At 36.5% G+C, this 18,528-nt stretch overlaps 1 protein-coding gene across 1 annotated transcript in view; it reads left to right on the top strand.

Annotated features, from left to right (window-relative positions):
• Nucleotides 1-18,528, top strand: part of SRPK1 (SRSF protein kinase 1) — a 69,830-nt gene that overhangs the window by 25,254 nt on the left and 26,048 nt on the right. Inside the window, 4 exon segments of the mRNA XM_055406141.2 lie at nt 8,986-9,104; nt 9,899-10,007; nt 10,917-11,004; nt 12,584-12,671. Coding sequence (XP_055262116.1) covers nt 8,986-9,104; nt 9,899-10,007; nt 10,917-11,004; nt 12,584-12,671 — 404 coding nt within the window.

Raw genomic sequence — 18,528 nt, 5'->3', positions numbered from 1 at the left:
TGTATCCCTTAATTATTGTTACCATAATTATTTTTACAACTTTTGTCTTTTAACCCTCATACTATTAATAGCTATAATAGTGATTAGTCCACTTTATTTTTACTTTTCCAGTGAAATTTCTTTCATGTATTTTCTTATTACCAGTTAGCACTCTTTCTTTGCAGTTTAAAGAAATCCCTTTAACATTTCTTGTTAAAGGCCATTTTCGTAGTGGAGAACAATTTTAGGTTTTCTTTGTCTGAAAGGCTCTTATCTCCTTGAATTCTGAATCACTTTCCTAGGTAGAGTATTCTTGGTTAGAAGGTTTTGTCCTTTTGTTTTTTCTTTTAGCAGTTTGAACGTATTGGGCATTTTCTTCTAATTTGCAGTTTTTGCTGAAGAATCTACTGATAATCTTATGGGGGTTCCCTTGCCACATAAGTTGTTTTTTTCTTGCTCTTTTTAGTGTTTTCTCCTTGTCCTTAACTTGTGAGATTTCAGCTGTACTATGTTTTGGTGTGCATCTCTTTGTGTCTGTCTTCTTTGGAACCTTCTGGGATTCCTGGATCTGGATGTCTGCTGTGTGGAATGTCAACTTTATTACACAAACTTTCAGTTAACCTCCCTCTTTACCATCCCTCTTTTCAACCTGTGTTCCTGTCCCCCTTCTCCACTTTAGGTCGCCTTACGTTTCTCCCCCTGGATTGCCAGAGCATTGCTCTCTCTCCCTGTAGTAGATTTATCATTTTATTTTAGTTTCATTGGCTTTGAGTGAAGAGATGATATAAATGTAATTGTGCAGTCTATTATAGTTTCTGTTCTAGCTTTTTGCTTTAATAAATGCTGTGATAGCCATTGTTACGCCTAAACCTTTGTGTATGTGTTAATTTTTCCATAATAAAAAGCTCTTTTTGTTTTAAAATAATTACAGATTCACAGGAAGTTGCAAAGACAGGACAGGGAGGTCCCAGGGAGCCTTTGTCCAGTTTCCCCTAGTGGTTCCTTCTTAACAATATGTAAGAAATTGACCTTGGTATAAAGTGTGTGTGGTGGGTGTACTTATCTTAATTTTTAGGATATTATTGTGACTATTACCTAATTATGCAAATGACATATTTAGAATGCTTCTCACTTCCCATGCTGTATCTGGAGGGGTTAATGGGGCTTCCCTGATGACTCGGTGGTAAAGAATCCACCTGCAATGCAGGAGACATGGATTCGATCCCTGGGTTGGGAAGATTCCCTGGGGAAGGAACTGGCAACCTACTCCAGTATTCTTGCCTGGAAAATTCCATGGACAGAGGAACCTGGTGGGCTACAGTCCATGGGGTCTCAAAAGAGTCAGACACGACTTAACAACTAAACAATAAAGAGGGGTTAATCTGTGAGGCTGGACTCTGAATATATCTCCGTGGATTTGCCTGTTCTTCTCTACTCCTAGCCAGTAAATAGCTTAGCTTAGTTTTTGTGTATTTTAACATCATTTTCAGACATTTGCCTCCTATTTGGTGGTAGTACTCCCCTCTGACAATTGCTTAGTTCTTATTGCTTAAAATTTCAGAATTAGAGCTTTCAACATCCATTCTTTTCCTTCCCTAAAGATTTCTAGATCTTGCTTAGATCATGCGAGGGAGGTGTTTACCTATGGGAAGGAAGGGTAGTTAGGGCTAGGTGATTGGCAGCCTTGCTAAGTTGTGGAGGGTTATTTCCTAAAAGTAAATGATACCAGACAGAAGAGGCAGCTGAGCATGAGAGACGAAGTCCAGTCTCCCTGCACTCTTCCCAACCTAACAGTAAGTTGTATATATATTTTTTAAATTTTGCCTATTTTTTAAATGATGTGGCTATTTCCTGAGTAATTCTCATAGGAAAAGATACCAACAATTCAGAATTGTACTGTATAAGACAAAATTTTTTATTTCTTCGCTCTTTCCAAGAGGGGAACCAACCCTGTTAACAATTGCCTGCATCCTTGCAGTTCTTAGTTTGTATACTAATATATGTGCCTGTATACATTTTTTAAAAAATTAAAGCACACCTACATACATATATTATCCAGTTACTTGCCTTTTTCATCATAATGGTGTGTCTTAACTTTCCTTGAATAGTACCTCTCCAGTTACATGAATGTGCTGTAAATTACTTAATTGCTAATATTGATTACAAATTATAGTCATTTATTTTACACTAACAATAAAGTGATGACTTTTTTTGCTTTGATCTTTATTTCCTGCTTAGTTAAAAGATCTAGGAGTCTAGATATTGTTGTGACATCACAGCATCATGCTAAGGCACTGTTACAAGTTCTCTCATAATGTTTTGGGATTGGTTTTTTCCTGTGTGGATTTTTTGTCCCCAAATTGTGGTAAAATAAACATAACAAACTCTACCACCTTAACCATTTTAACTGTACAGTTCAGTCATGTTAAATACATTCATACTGTTGTACACTATCACCAGCATCCATCCCCATAACACTTCTCATCACATAGCACTGAAACCCTGTATCTGTTAAACATTTTGAGTCTTTGCTTTCAACTCTTTAGGTATATACCCAGAGTGGAATTGTTGAATTATATAGTAATTCTGTTTTTAATCTGCGGGGGTGGGGGGAGGACCACCCACACTGCTTTTCATAGCACCTGCACCATTTTTACATTCTCAGCAGCAAAGCACAAAGGTTCCAGTTTCTCCATACTCTTGTCAACATAGTTATCTTTAAATATGTACCTGTACTTTAAAATGCATTCAGTTCAGTTCAGTCGCTCAGTCGTATCCGACTCTTTGCTACCCCATGAATCACAGCACGCCAGGCCTCCCTGTCCATCACCATCTCCCGGAGTTCACTCAAACTCATGTCCAACGAGTCGGTGATGCCATCCAGCCATCTCATTCTCTGTCGTCCCCTTCTCCTCCCGCCCCCAATCCCTTCCAGGATCCGAGTCTTTTCCAGTGAGTCAACTTGTTGCATGAGGTGGCCAAAGTATTGCAGTTTCAGCTTTAGCATCAGTCCTTCCAATGAGCACCCAGGATTGATCTCCTTTAGAATGGACTGGTTTGATCTCCTTGCAGTCCAAGGGACTCTCAAGAGTCTTTTGCACACCACATTCAAAACCATGAATTCTTCGGCGTTCAGCTTTCTTCACAGTCCAAGGTGACTCAGTGATCAAGAATCCACCTGCCAATGCAGGAGACATGGGTTTGATCCCTGATTCTTGAAGATCCCCTGGAGGAGAAAATGGCAACCCGCTCCAGTATTCTTGCCTGAAAAAGCCCATGGACAGATGAGCCTGGTGAGCTACAGTTCATAGGGTCACAAAGAGTTAGACACGACTGAGCACACACACATACGATTATGCTAATTATTATATTAAATGTCAAATTCTCACAGCAGCTAGTATCCTCATTCTGTAGATGAGCTGCTTGTGACTGCTTTGGCTGTCAGGGTTTCTGCTCTGAATATCGGTTTATGCTAGTGCTCTCAAATTAACTGGAGAACATTTCTAGCTCTTAGAGATACACTGGTACACTTTATTTTAAAAGAATTTTAAAAAAGAACTACTCAATTAACTCTTCATTGAAACTGTAGTAGCACTTGACCTTGCTGTCTGGACTTGTTGTTTTTAGGAGTGGTTCTTCAGTTTTTTAATCTACATGATTGTTATATCCATGTAGGTTTTTTTTGTTTTGTTTTTTAATAAAACTGAGTATATCATAGATTTTAACATGTAATGCACTCATATCTAAATACTTTGAAATTTTATATTTCATTTCCTCTTTAAATCAAAATCTACCAGGATGTTTTCATTTTATTCTATAGTATGCCAGTTTTTTTTAATGGATATAAAGTTATGTGTATGAATGTATCAACTTATATCAAGCTTGTTTGTTATTTAAATTCTCTGTATACTTTTCATTTATTTGAATTTTTTATGCTCCATAAAAAATAAACTATGGAAAATTTTTTTGCGGGTACATTTTTTTCCCATGAATCAGGCATGCAATTGAATCTCTCCCCATTGCCGCCATTTGTATTTTGTGATAAAAACATGATTAACTTCAAGCAGTGTGAAGGCACTTTTGGGGGTAGTTTGATGGGTAAAGTCAATAAGATTTCCAAATGTATGATAATGATTTAGCCAAATGTCATTAAGCCAGCTATGTGTTGGAGTCATATGCAATCAGAGCCAATATTTTTTAAATAAAATATTTGAACTATAAGCAAAAATAAATAGTAGTAGCTCCTACTCAGCCTAAGAACATCTCATTGCCATGCATGATGCCATGTGTACTCCTCCTTGATCGTATCTCTATATCAGTAGTTCACTTGTGGAATTAATAGCTATCCTGAATTTGTCTTGTATTTCTTTTGTGTTGTTACTTTATTCATTCTTTCTACTCAGTTTTTAAAAAACTGAGATATGATTGGCATATAATATTGTATTATAAGTTTAACGTGTACAACATATTCGATGAATTTATATCACATTATGATTGACATTGTAGTGTTAATATTTCTGTTATATCTCATAATTATTATTTCTTCCAGTGGTGGGAACAGTTAAGATCTAGCCTCTTAGCAAGTTGATGTTTGTAATATAATTTTATTGTCTATAATTACCATACTGTGTGTCAGAACTCCAGCAATTATTTATTGACTAGTTGCAGTTGTGCAGTTATTTATATTTTAACTACACATTGGCTGTTTTGTGTGTTGGAAATAGATGGAAAAACAGTGGAGACAGTGTCAGACTTTATTTTGGGGGGCTCCAAAATCACTGCAGATGCTGATTGCAGCCATGAAATAAAAAGACACTTACTCCTTGGAAGGAAAGTTATGACCAACCTAGATAGCATATTAAAAAGCAGAGACATTACTTTGCCAACCAAGGTCCGTCTAGTCAAGGCTATGGTTTTTCCCGTGGTCATGTATGGATGTGAAAGTTGGACTGTGAAGAAAGCTGATCACCAAAGAATTGATGCTTTTGAACTGTGGTGTTGGAGAAGACTCTTGAGAGTCCCTTGGACTGCAAGGAGATCCAACCAGTCCATTCTAAGGGAGATCAACCTTGGGTGTTCATTGAAAGGACTGATGCGAAAGCTGAAACTGCAATACTTTGGCCACCTCATGCGACGAGTTGACTCACTGGAAAAGACTCTGATGCTGGGAAAGGTTGGGGGTGGGAGGAGAAGGGGACGTTAGAGGATGAGATGGCTGGATGGCATCACCGACTCGATGGACATGAGTTTGAGTGAACTCCAGGAGTTGGTGATGGACAGGGAGGCCTGGCGTGCTGTGATTCATGGAGTCGCAAAGAGTCGGACAGGACTGAGCGACTGAACTGAACTGAACTGAAACTTTGAAGGTGGGATACATTGTATAGATTCTACAGCTTGCTGTTTGCACTCCATCTTATGTTTGTGTAATTCATTCATGCTGATGGATGTAACTTCTTCATTTTTACTGTTGGATATATTTTATCAAAATACTATAACTTACCTGTCTCTCCTCTTGATGGATGTTTAGTTGTTTCCTGCTTTTTGTTATTACAGACAGTGCTGCTGTGAACATGATTGCATATGCTTCTTCTGGGGCATTCATAGCAGCAAGATTCATAGTAGCTAAACAATAGAAACAGTAGAGATGTCCATCAACTGATTAATGGGTAAATTACAGTCTGGCCTATCTATATAATGAAATATTATTCAGCCATAAAATTAATGAAGTACTGATAATACCCTATATCATGGATTAACCTTGAAAACATGCTAAGTGAAAATAGTCACAAAAGACCACATAATATGTGATTTTCTATATCTGAAAATGCAGAATAGGCACATTCATAGAAACATAAAGTAGACCAGTGTTTTCCAGAGTCTGGGGGAAGAGTGTAATAGTGAGTAATTGTTGATGGGTTTGGGCTGTTTTCTGGAGGGAAGGGGATAAAAATGTCCTAAATTTAGATTGTAATGAGATTGCACAACTCTGAAGATACTTTAGTGAAGTGTACACTTTAGATTGGTGAACTTTATGACATGTGAATTATATCTTCTCTGGTGGCTCAGATGGTAAAGAATTTGCCTGCAATGTGGGAAACCCAGGTTCTATACCTGGGTTGGGAAGATCCCCTGGAGAAGGAAATGGCAACCCACTCCAGTACTCTTGCCTGGAGGATCCCGTGGACGAAGGAGCCTGGTGGGCTACAGTCCAAGGGGTCACAAAGAGTTGGACACAACTGAGCTACTAACACACACACACACACACACACACACACACACAAAGAAGTCAAAGTAACTTCCAGGAAAGAGTTTTCAAATCCAACCCACTAGTAGATTATAAACCAATTTAGTGAGTCAGAATGGACCTAACAGTTTCTTTGGTTTTACTTTTTGTTTTGAACTACAGGAATTTCTTCATCATTTATTCTTTAGACAATGTAGGAATGGGGAGTTTGTGTGGCTAATTTGAATATATGAATTCATGAAATGTTTAAGTGAAAATTCATAAATAGCATATTCTTTATGATGATTATGAATATATAGTATTTGACTACAAAAGACTCAGTAAATTTTTGTTTAGTACTTTGGTTTTGCTGTTGGGTGATTAGTGATGATTATATCAGAAATGGAATCTTGAGTTGAAAGGATCCTTCGAAATCAGAGAAAACATTCTAACTTGATTTTTATTACCTCTTGATTCACACTCCAGACTTTGTGTCAGAACAAGCTTGGAAGTATAAGGAGAGCAAAACTGTCAAGCTTTTCCACTCCTTTCTGCGTTCTTCCCAAATTTTTGCCTTGATTCTGTTCTATACCACAGCCAAGTGTATTCCTATTTCTTATATTACTGGTGTTTTAATTGGGTTATAAATTTGTGACTTCTTTGGAAGCATACTGCTACTAAATTTTGATCTGTTGTTCATTTCAGTTTTAATTGGAGATTTTGTAGATGTACTGGGTTAAATTTTGTATGCTTTGAGAACTTTAAGCTACTGATAACAGTGGTTTTTCTTCTAAATATAAATAGCATATACTTGTGACATGAAATATTGATAGGTATGATAAGTTTTAAAGCACAGACTGAAACTATTTTAGAACTCTCCCTTTTTGTTCTAGGAAGACTGGTTTTTAGTTTCCAGTGTTAATAAGCTGAAATTTTTTCTGTAGTATTTCTTCAGAAATTTTATACTGTTATAACAACCATCAATCAAAGTTACAGTGATATGGAGCTCTTTAATCATGTTATCATCTTACCCTCACTATCTAATAGTAACTGTCTCTGTTTTCTTAAATTTTCTTTCTTTTTTGGGTTTTTGTCTTTTTCTGGCAGAGACTTTTATTCAGTTGTCTGATGTTCATTGATTGACATCGTGTGTAAAAGCATGGCTTAGCAGAACATGGGCAGTTTGAGAAAGCCAAAATAATAGAAGGATCTAAAGGAAACTTAGAGACTATAAATCTATCCTAAAGATAAAAGAAGGGAGTACATCATTGAAACAATACAAGAGTCTATAGAAAAGGAACATTCAAGAGAAAAAAAAAGTGGGAATTTCATGTCTGTTTTTCACAACTTAATATTTCACTGCTTTTCAAAAATTTCTCAATTATAGTTCTTAAAAATTGTAAGACAACAAGTTTGAAATCAGAGAATTTGTTTTAGAAACCTGTCTTAATAAATTTGGAAATGTTCATTCAGACTCATTATTTCCACTTGGGAAAGTAGGCCAGGTGAGTTTCCCAAAGACATGCTTTCACTGAGAATTGAATCATGCAGTTTTGTAACTACTTTTGTATCCTCTGAGGGACAGAAAGTACCAAGAGTTGAGGCAGGTTGGAATGGCCACTGAAAATCCAAATCTAGTCATGCTTGCCAATGTAGTTATGTCTCAGCAGCCCATTAATTTTGCTATTAAACTTTTTTCTGTTGAATTGAATCTTCTGGAAAAAACCGTCTAATGAAAAAGGTTTGAAAACGCAAATAAAATACTGGGAAATGGGGATCAAAATTCCTTTTCCTGCAACTGCTGAAAAGAGTGATGTGGACACTGCTTTCTTTGCTCAAAGCTTTATGAAGCAGGCAGCTTTTAAGTGTCAGAGCCTGAATGCAAATCCAAGCCTTTCTGCCTCCTGAACCTTTTTACTCAGTGCTCAGAAGGTTTGATATAACTAATTGATGGCATGTAGAGAAAGGAATTAGTTTTAAGTGTTTAGCACATTATAAAATAACATTTTAACCTGTCAAATAAACCAGGTTTTTTAAACTTAGTAATACTTGAATACTCAGAGCCCACATGTGGCTGGAGATGTAATTCATTACAGCTCTTTCAGAAAAGTCATTGTGGGCACAGACTGGAAAGAAATAATCCAAAATGTTAATATGTTCAGAGTAGAGATGTTTTAGGACAAAATAATTATCTTTCAAATTTCCTATATTTAATGTGTTATTTTTATAAACAGGGAAAATGCTTCTATCTTTATCTGGTAGTTTAACTTTAGGGGAATAATTCTAAATACAGAGTAAAAATTGAATAAAAATACTCAACAGCTTTAATTTTTAGTACTGAAAAATTAGAAACAGGTGTCCAGCTGAACAGAATGTACCAGAATAAATAGTGATACCACTAAGGGAAGTAAGATTTAGGAGATTGTGTAGGAATAAGGGGGAAAGTTAACAATATAATAGGAAAAGCAGGATACAAATTTGTTTATAAAGTATGTATTTTTATAAAAATAACATCAAATTACTAGAGGAAGATCTAGTAGTTTTACCAACAGTTTTGTTTGGATATTGAGATTCAAGTAATTTTTCCCCTTTGTATTTTTATATATTTTCCAGGTTTTATTTAATCATGTACTGACTTTTTAAAACTAGGCTTTTCCTAACATGAGGTAAAGTGATAGGTAATGTTTTCCTAGACTGCCACTGCGTAACATTCTGTGTTATCTGTTCATGGGTCCTGTTTTCTTCTGCTCACATGGAATGAACATGTTTGTATTATTTTTTAGATCTGAAACTCAGCCCCGAGGCTCTGCTCCGCACTCTGAGAGTGACCCGCCAGAGCAGGAAGAGGAGATCCTGGGATCTGATGATGATGAGCAGGAAGATCCCAATGATTACTGCAAAGGTAAGGTTTTCTGTGAGGAGGTACCAAGTAAGATGTAATTTATGTGTACACTCTTTCATTTGAATATTTAATCTATCAGCATAAATGGTGTTAATGCGTTCTGCTTGTTGCATCCTTTTCTCTAAGTATAGGAATTAGTATTAGAGTTTGACTTAATTAAAGCTTAGTTTAAATGTATCTACTCCTTTTTTCCTTAAAAAATGATAGTGCATATTTTCCTTAGAAAATTGCAGAAATATATTAAACAGAAAGAAAACAAAAGTCATCTATAATACTGTCCTCCAGAAGTGAACAGTGATAAGATTTGGTATGTAGACTTTTGAAAAACACATTTTCACTACTCTTTTCTCAGTGATGATTGCTAAGCTACATTATATTAGAATTACGGATACTTAAAAACTGTGGCATAAAATTGCTGGATATATTTTGTTTCTTTTACAAAATGTTCCAGGATTCTTGGGTAGGATTGGATCTTAGAATGTATCACCATCGAGGAGAACTTGGTTCTCCTCAGCAGGCAGAGATAGATGTTTAAATCCTTTGATTCCTGCCACTGTTGTCAGCCTTTTCTGGTCTTCTGGTTTCTGTTTTGTTGTGCTGTGTTTTGGAAAAGTAATTTTTTTTTTTCAAGTTAACATGAGCTCAATAATACTGTGTTGGTGACTTGATTTAAAATTTTCTTTTGTTGAATTGATTGTATTAAAAGAAACCATTTTTATTTGCTGAAGATGTATAAATGTGAGTTGTTTTTTTTTTCTACATAAGTGATTATTTTCCGCTGTTGTTTCTTCCAGGAGGTTATCATCTTGTGAAAATTGGAGATCTATTCAATGGGAGATATCATGTGATCCGAAAGTTGGGCTGGGGACACTTTTCAACTGTGTGGCTATCATGGGATATTCAGTAAGTTTTAGTACAAGAGGATTAGGTGATTCCTAAATGTTTGTGTTTAATTTTCCACTTTTAGTCTAGCTCTAGACTGATTTCTTAATAAAAATCTTATAGTTGATAATCTTTATGTTCTTGGGCAAATGACTTTCCTCTGTTGAAGCAGCACCTTAGAGGAGACACAAGATTGATTGAATTATTATCAGTAAGGCTCTTGAAACTCCCAAATTCAAAACGTTTATTACAGATGCTCAAAGTATAGTATATTAGTTCATAGTTTTTCCCACTGGAATAGAGCTAAATTTTTAGATGGTGTCCTAGACGAACCTGTGTGAAATTATTTTCTTGTGTTTTGTTTCTATAACAGATTTGCTCAGCCATACAGTCTAAAACCTCTACATAAAAATCACAGGCAGTTAACATTGGATGTTTACCTTAAAGTGTATCTTCTATCTTTGATGAGACAGCAGTTGCTATCTATGCACTATTTTTAGCAGTTTTTCACCCAAGTATTTCTTCTGGCTTCTTAGAGGAAAGTATAATATTATAGATTTTAACCTTTTAGGTTTTGCTAAATAAGTATACAGAATACTTCTGATTTGGTGAAGTTTCCCCCCTTACTTATCTCCATTTCATGGTTTTACATGGGTTCATGGAACATTCAGAAAGTAGATTTTAACTCAGAAAAAATGTTTGATGACTGACATTACCTAGGAACACATTTTCTTCTTACAAGTTAAATTTGGCCAGTTAGTGCTATTAACAGGTGCAGATGATCCCACAGAAGAAGTAGTTTGTGTTTGAGTACCAGGGAAACATGAAATCAATAGTCGTTCTGTCACTGTGTCCCAGTTATGGTTAAATCTTAGCTTCCTAACTGAAAGGTAAGACATTTAGTCTTAATTGCCTGTATTTGTTTCTTAGGGGAAAGAAGTTCGTGGCAATGAAAGTAGTTAAAAGTGCTGAACATTATACTGAAACTGCACTTGATGAAATCCGGTTGCTGAAATCAGTAAGTATTAGATTGTATGTGTGAGCTGCATTATAAATAATAAAGTTTTGTTAAAGTTAAAACATACCAAGTATATACTTTTTGACATGGCTAGGTTTTACTGTAAAGTTCCAGTATCCTTAAAGAGGTAGAAGAAGACAGTATTTACACATTCTGTGTATTTGGTAGGGAACTGGTAGAATATGCTGTGATGGCAACTCTGCCTATACATGCACACTGAAAAAAAACCTTGCAAATAAAAACATTTATTGAGTATGTTTTATGTGCCAGATAACACAATGTTTTTCTTTCCTGTCATGGTTAAAAGGAGTATGAATAAATATATATAACTTCTATTTTGTTTTAAAATCTTTAAAAATATTTAATATAAAAATAAGCACTGTAGTTATTAATTCCCTTATGTTACCTGGAAACTTAGGTAAATATTTTCAAAAACTTATTTTCCGTTTTCTTAAAAATTAGGAAATGTCAGTGAGGTAGAGGAAGCTTGAATCCCAAGGGAGAAGGCATGAGTTTTTATGACCGGCAAATGGCAACCCACTCCAGTGATCTTGCCTGGAGAATCCCAGGGACGGGGGACCCTGGTGGGCTTCTGTCTGTGGGGTCACACAGAGTCGGACACGACTGAAGTGACGCAGCAGCATCTTTTTATTTCCTCTGAGCCTTAGATTTTTCACTCAGAAAAGTGAGGATGCTAGACCAAGAGAGCTTCAGGGAAGTACTTTCAATGTGCTAGTCTGTAACAAGATGGGCTCATGCCCCAAAGTAAATCAGGGTACTGCTTCCTTCCCTGAGAGGTTTTTCTATGAAAAAAATGAAGGCTGAATAAACAGTGTGGTTAGTGCTATGGTTGATTTGCATCATGCAAAAGCTCCTGAATTCCTCCTGGCCTGGTAGCTAGCAGTTAATTTGGGAGTAAGTAGCAAAATGTTGGAGAAGGAAATGGCAACCCACTCCAGTGTTCTTGCCTGGAGAATCCCTGGGACAGGGGAGCCTGGTGGGCTTCCGTCTATGGGGTCACACAGAGTCGGACATGACTGAAGTGACTTAGCAGCAGTAGCAGCAAAATGTTATGGAGAAGGCAGTGGCACCCCACTCCAGTCCTCTTGCCTGGAGAATCCCATGGGTGGAGGAGCCTGGTGGGCTGCAGTCCATGGGGTTGCGAAGAGTCGGACACAACTGAGCTACTTCACCTTCACTTTTCACTTTCATGCATTGGAGAAGTCAATGGCAACCCACTCCAGTGTTCTTGCCTGGAGAATCCCAGGGATGGGGCAGCCTGGTGGGGGGCCGTCTGTGGGGTCACACAGACTCAGGCATGATTGAAGTGACTTAGCAGCAGCAGCAAAATGTTATAGTTAGAACAGTAACTATACAATACAATCTTTGTTGATTGTATTTTCTTTTGTGAACGGTTTATATTCTTTGAGCTATTAAAATTTTATGTTTGCCTTATAGATTTGTATAAGCTCTTTTCTGAAGTAATCCTTTGTTACATATGCTACTGGTATCCTCTCCCTCACCATTTGGTTTATTTCTGTGCTTTCCCTTTTTTAAAATATTGTCTTCCCTATTGTAGGTTCGTAATTCAGATCCTAATGATCCAAACAGAGAAATGGTTGTTCAACTACTAGATGACTTTAAAATATCAGGAGTTAATGGAACACGTATCCTTTTTAGAACCTATTTTGAAAACAAATCATGAAATAACTTTATTTCAGAGAAAAGAATGAGATTTGCATTGGTCTCTTTTCTCAAAACAAACTATAATCAAAATGTTTTTTTTATTGTAAACTTTTGGCACATTGTGAATCATGTCTGTCTTTTGTATGTTGTGTTTTTTAAAGCTATTGTTTTACACTTTTTCCTTTTTCAGGCAAATTAAAACTGAAGTCAAAAGAAACTTTAAGAAGAAAGACTTGTAGTACTAATACTAAGTAAAGTTTCTGTTTTATCAATTAACACATTTTAATGGAATTATTGAGAAATAATAGGTTAAATAAGAATTCAGTGCACTTTATCACCTCAATATTTAAGAGGCTGTACATGTAGATTATGCTTAGAATCTAAATGTAATTGTTCATATTCTGTCATAATGATAAAAAATGACTAGTTTTATGTTTTGATCTGAAATTTTAGAATTTTAAAGTTGGAATGTTAGCTGGTTTTTTCCCCCATAAGTTAATATCAGTGTGACATGCAAAGAACTGATTGAAGATTGTTGCAACAGCTATGCTTGTAAAGGCCTATCAAATTTTTCAGAATAAGAGATGAAGAATTTCACTTGGATTGGGGAGTCTAAAACTGTTTTTAAAAGTGTTTAAAACTGTGTAAGGAAAGATTTCACATATCATTCTACTTTCCCTGCACTTTTAGCTTCTCTTAACGCACACTGTTCGTATCCAGTGATTTGTTAAAGAAATGGGCTACATCGGGCTTCATAGTAGCATGTGGACTGTGGTTTAAGAGATTTGAACCAAAACACATGGAGAAGGGATAAGAAAGGAGAGAGAACAAGTGATAACATGAAGATTTTATCTGTTATTCTGAAGTTAGTTTTCAGTTATTTCCTTGGAGAAGTGTAAATCATATCCCCCTGCCCTCCATCTCTAAGGAATACAGATACAAGAATCATGCCGTATGAATCATCAATTTATGTCTGTTGTGGTCATTTTATAGGTGACTTACTGTGTGTGTGTGCGCACACATTTTTTCAAAGAATTAGGAAGGCTAACCAAGAAATAAACCATATAGGATATTGGGATGGCTGTTAGATTCTGTTTGCCTATTACTTGACCTTGTAATGTTTGTCATTGTGCCAAATTTCTCTCTTAATTTGGGAACATTATAGTAAAACTGTAGAAATAGTCTGTATAATCTCCTTAGTAATGCAGAGTACCTTTTTTTGACCCTAAGCAAGAAGACTTTTTTTTAACTATTGAAATATCTTAATAGATTTTGAATTTCAAGTTCTGAGATGTTTTCCAGACATCACCGTATGGTTTTTCTGTAGTTTCTGTCCACTGAGTTCCTATTTTACTCATTTCTCCCTTTATCCTTAGCCATTTCTCTCTGCCCTTCCTCCAACTTGTCTCCCAGCTGTCTCAGTTACGGCATTATTTGCTGCTTCTAGAGATTAAAAAGGATAAAATGCAGAGCACTGAGTTAAGGTGTAATGAGTTATGTCATTCTCCTGCCTCTACCTCTTTCCACAACACAGGCATAACTGTATGGAGCTACATACCTGTGATTTTCTTTGTATCTGGGTATACTGCTTTTTCTCTGGAGCACTGTCCTTTCTCATTTTGAAGTATCACAAGGACTCTGAACTAGAAAGTTAGTCACACACTTCAGTATAAATGGGTTGGTTCTACTTCCGTGGGTGGTGAGGGGAGAGTAGTGGGTTAAGAAGGAACAGCTGATCTTTACATGATATTAACATGAGTCAGTATAGTTTTTGGCCACCTATGTGACCTGCTGTGTGTTTAGGATACTTTTTCTCTGGTGTGTTTTTTACCTCTTTTGCTAGCTCTTCTTGTTCATAAGGTACTCTAAATGTGGCTCTTAATTAATTTTCACCCTTTTTTCTTTATACCATCTCCCACAAAAATTTTTTTTTTCACATATCCTTTTGCTATTTCACCCAGTTCTTTTTGTTTTTAAGCTATTAAATGTTTGATCATTTTTATATCACTACTTGCAAATTAAAACAACATTGTTGTCAAATTGTAATGCTTCTCTCAAAGGAAAGTTAATAATAAAGCTAGGAATTGAGAATAACTTAAAATTCTCTTTTCTGGTTCGTTTGTTTAAGCGATCTGTATTCTAAAATATCTTATTTTGGTATATTTCATATATAAAGAAATAGAATAGTTTGAACCATTACTCATTCCCAAATTTATCAGCTCATAACCAATGTTGTTTTTTCTGTATCTCCTGATAATTTTGTGACCAGTCTTAAATATATTATTTCATCCATAATTATTTTAGAAAATATTTCCAAAAGACAGAGACTCTTAAAATATAACCCCAACATAGTTACTATTCCTAAAAAAATTGGGGACCAGTTTCTTAGTCCCTTTATATAGTCAGTGTTCCAGTCTCTCTAGATGTCTCTTTTTATTTTTTTAATTCTTAACTTTAGTCAAGAGTCACATAAAGTTTTTAACAGTTCCTTTATTATTTGGCACATCAAAATGTTGCAGGCTCATTTTGTATATTTACTATCCCAGACCTGGGGTCAGCCATTTATCTACAAAGCTCTAATTCCTTTTAGTGGGAAATGGGGGACAGAATCTAAGCACAGCACACAGTATGCTACTGGCTTGGTTACGGCCGTCACTTTTATGATTTTTCAGTCCTCTGCAAAGAGCAAGTACCTTCATTCTCTTCCTCCCCTCCCTTTTTGTGTGTCACTTGGAAGTTGCCCTTACAGCTTACTCTTGTGGGTCTGTGGGTTTGTTTGGATTATTTTTTCTTTGTGTGTTTCATTTTGGATAGTTTCTATTGATATACTTTTGAGTTTACTAATCTCATTCTGCAGTGCCTGATCTGCCATTTATCCCATCCACGGTATTTTTCATCTCTCACTTGCTGCTTTTCATCTCAGAAGTTTAATTTGGGTCTCTCTCTTTCTTCCAGGTTTATTGAGATATAATTTGATAATTATCACACACACTGTGATAAGTCTACTAAGATTGTATTATTGTACAGAAATGTTAAAAGTTGACTATATTCTCCACACTGTACATTTCACATGACCCACTTATTTTGCAATTGGAAGTTTGTAGTTCTTAATCCGTCTCACCTATTTCTTTCCTCCTCCAACCATCCTCCCTCTGGCAACCACCTGTTTGTTCTCTGTATCTATAACTCTGTTTTCTGGTGTTTGTTCATTTGTTTTTGTCTTTTATATTCCACATTATTAAGAGAAATTGTACAGTGTTTATCTTTCTCTGTCTCATTTATTTCACTTAGAAGCATACCATTTAGGTTCATCTATGTCACAGATGGCAAGATTTCATTGTTTTTATGGCTAATTCATTAATATGTATACACCACCTCTTCTCTGGGTCTCTCTCTTTTTTTAAATCATTTGTATCTCTTCAACATATGGAATACTGCTATGACTTTAATTTCCTTGTCTGCTAATTCTAACAAGTGGGTCAGTTCTAAATGATTGATAATTCTAATTTTCAGATACATTTTCCTGCATCTTTGTTGCCTGATAGTCTTTCATTGAGACATTGTGATTTTTAGCTTGTTGGCTGTTGGATATTTTGTATTCCTTTAAATCTTGAGCTTTGTTCTGCAATGCAGTTATTGCCAGGAAACAGTTTGATCCTTTTCAGATTTTACCTTTATGATTTGTTAGATGGCTGGGACTAATCATTCCTGCCACTGAGGCAAGGTCTTCCTAAATATTCTGCCAAATGCCCCATAACTATGAATTTTTCCAGGTTTGTTTGTTTGTTTTTAATTGGACTTTCCTGGTGGCTTATATGATAGTCTGCCTGCAATGTAGGAGACCTATGCTTGATCCCTGGGTTGGGAGGAGGGAATGGCTACCCACTCCAGTTTCTTGCCTGGAAAATCCCATGGACAGAGGAGCCTGGTCGGCTATGGTCCATGGGGTTTCAGAGCCGACAAGACTGAGTGACTTTCACTTTCTGTTCATAATTGATACACAACATTGTATTAGTTTTTGGTATACAACATAATGATTTAATAGATGTATACATTGCAAAATGATTACCGTAGTAAGTTAACAGCCATCACCACACATAGTTACGTGTTTTTCTTGTGTTGAAAACTCTCTTAGCAACTCTCCAGTATACAATATTGTGTTAGGTACAGTCATCATCCTGTACCTTACACACTCAGTACTTACTTATCTTATAACCAGAAGTTTGTACCTTCTGACCACCATCACCCATTTCCCCTACCTCCGGCCTTTGGCAACCACTAGGCTGTTTTCTGTGTCTGAGTTTGTTGTCTTGTTTTGGCTTTAGATTCCACATATAAGTGAGCTCATATAATCGTCATTTCATTTGGCATAACAACCGCAAGGTCCATCCATGTTGTCACAAATGGCAGGGTTTCCAGCTTATGGCTGAATAATATTCTATTGTGTATGTAGACCACATTTTCTTTATATTCATCCATCAGTGGACACTTAACTCCTTGTCAGATCTTTGATTTTTAAGTATTTTTCCCATTCCATAGGTGGCCTATTCATTTTTATTTTGTTTCCTTTTTTTCTGCAGAAGATTTTTAGTTTGAAATAGTTCTTGTTCATTTTTGCTTTTGTTGACTTTGTTTTTGGTGTCAGATCAAAAATATCATCACCAAGACCAATGTCAAGGAGGTTACCACCTGTGTGTTGTTTTAACAATTTTATTGTTTCAGGTCTTACATTGAGGTCTTTAATACATTTTGAATTGATTTTGGGATATAGTATAAGATAACGGTCTAGTTTCATCCTTTTTCAGGTGGCTGTTCATGTTTCCCAGCATGACTTATTGAAGTTACTGTCCCCATTGTATGTTCTTGGCTCCTTTGTTTTAAGTTAATTGATCACATATGTGTGGATTTATTTCTTTCCTGTAAGTGAATTTTTCTAGTCTTCTGGTTGGAGCTCTGTGGGGATGCTGGGCACTGTTCTTCTAGTCCTTTCAGATGGGTTCCCCACCAGTAGTTTCTTCGTATGCCTATGCTGATTACCGCTCTGCTGAATGTTTGAGGCGGGCCGCATTGCAGATCTTCAGCACTCTTTCTCGACAGCTCTCTCCTCTCTGGTACCTCGTTCTGTGAACCATAGCTGCTGCCTTGATCTCCCAAGACTCAGTTCCATCTGTTTAACTCAAGGGGTTTGCCTGGAAAGTCTCAAAGCAGTAAGAAGACAGTAATCTGTCAGAGATCACTGCCTTCTTTGCCTGATATCCAGGATCGTTAAATCTGTTGCTTAATGTATTTTGTTTGATTTTGTTGTTGTCGTTTAAAGCAAGAGGGTAAACCCAGTCCCTGTTACTCTATCTTGACTAAAGAAGTTCCTAGACGTATGTTTAACTCTAAGAAATTACCAACCAGTTTCCAAAGTGGTTGTACCATTTTACACTTTTGTTAGTGCAGCATGGGAGCTCCAGTTGCTCCATATCCTCACCTGCATTTAATCGTGTTAGTCTTTTTCACTTTTTTTAAGTAGGTTTTCCACTCTGCTGGCTCTTCTCTGCTCCACGGGTGTTTCTGTAGGTGTTGGCAGGCCGGGCTCCTCTTTGTTGCAGTGTCCAGGCTTCTCCCTGCAGTGGCCTCCTGTTGAGGAGAACAGGTCCGGGGGCGCGCAGGCTTCAGTAGTTGTGGTTCCCAGGCTGCAGAGCACAGGCTGAATAGTTGTGACGCTTGGGCTCAGTTGTTCCGCAGCTTGTGGGGTCTTCCTCAACCAGGGACTGAGCTCGTGTCTCCTGCATTGGCAGGCAGATTCTTTACCACTGAGCTGCCAGAGAATCTTTTTAAATTAGTCATTCT

This window comes from Moschus berezovskii, chromosome 23, assembly GCF_049115385.1.
Source record: "Moschus berezovskii isolate FMDL1 chromosome 23, NW_MosBer_1.0, whole genome shotgun sequence".
Classification (NCBI taxonomy): domain Eukaryota; kingdom Metazoa; phylum Chordata; class Mammalia; order Artiodactyla; family Moschidae; genus Moschus; species Moschus berezovskii.
Note: the sequence above shows the minus strand (reverse complement) of the source record. Positions and strands in the feature narration are given on the sequence as shown.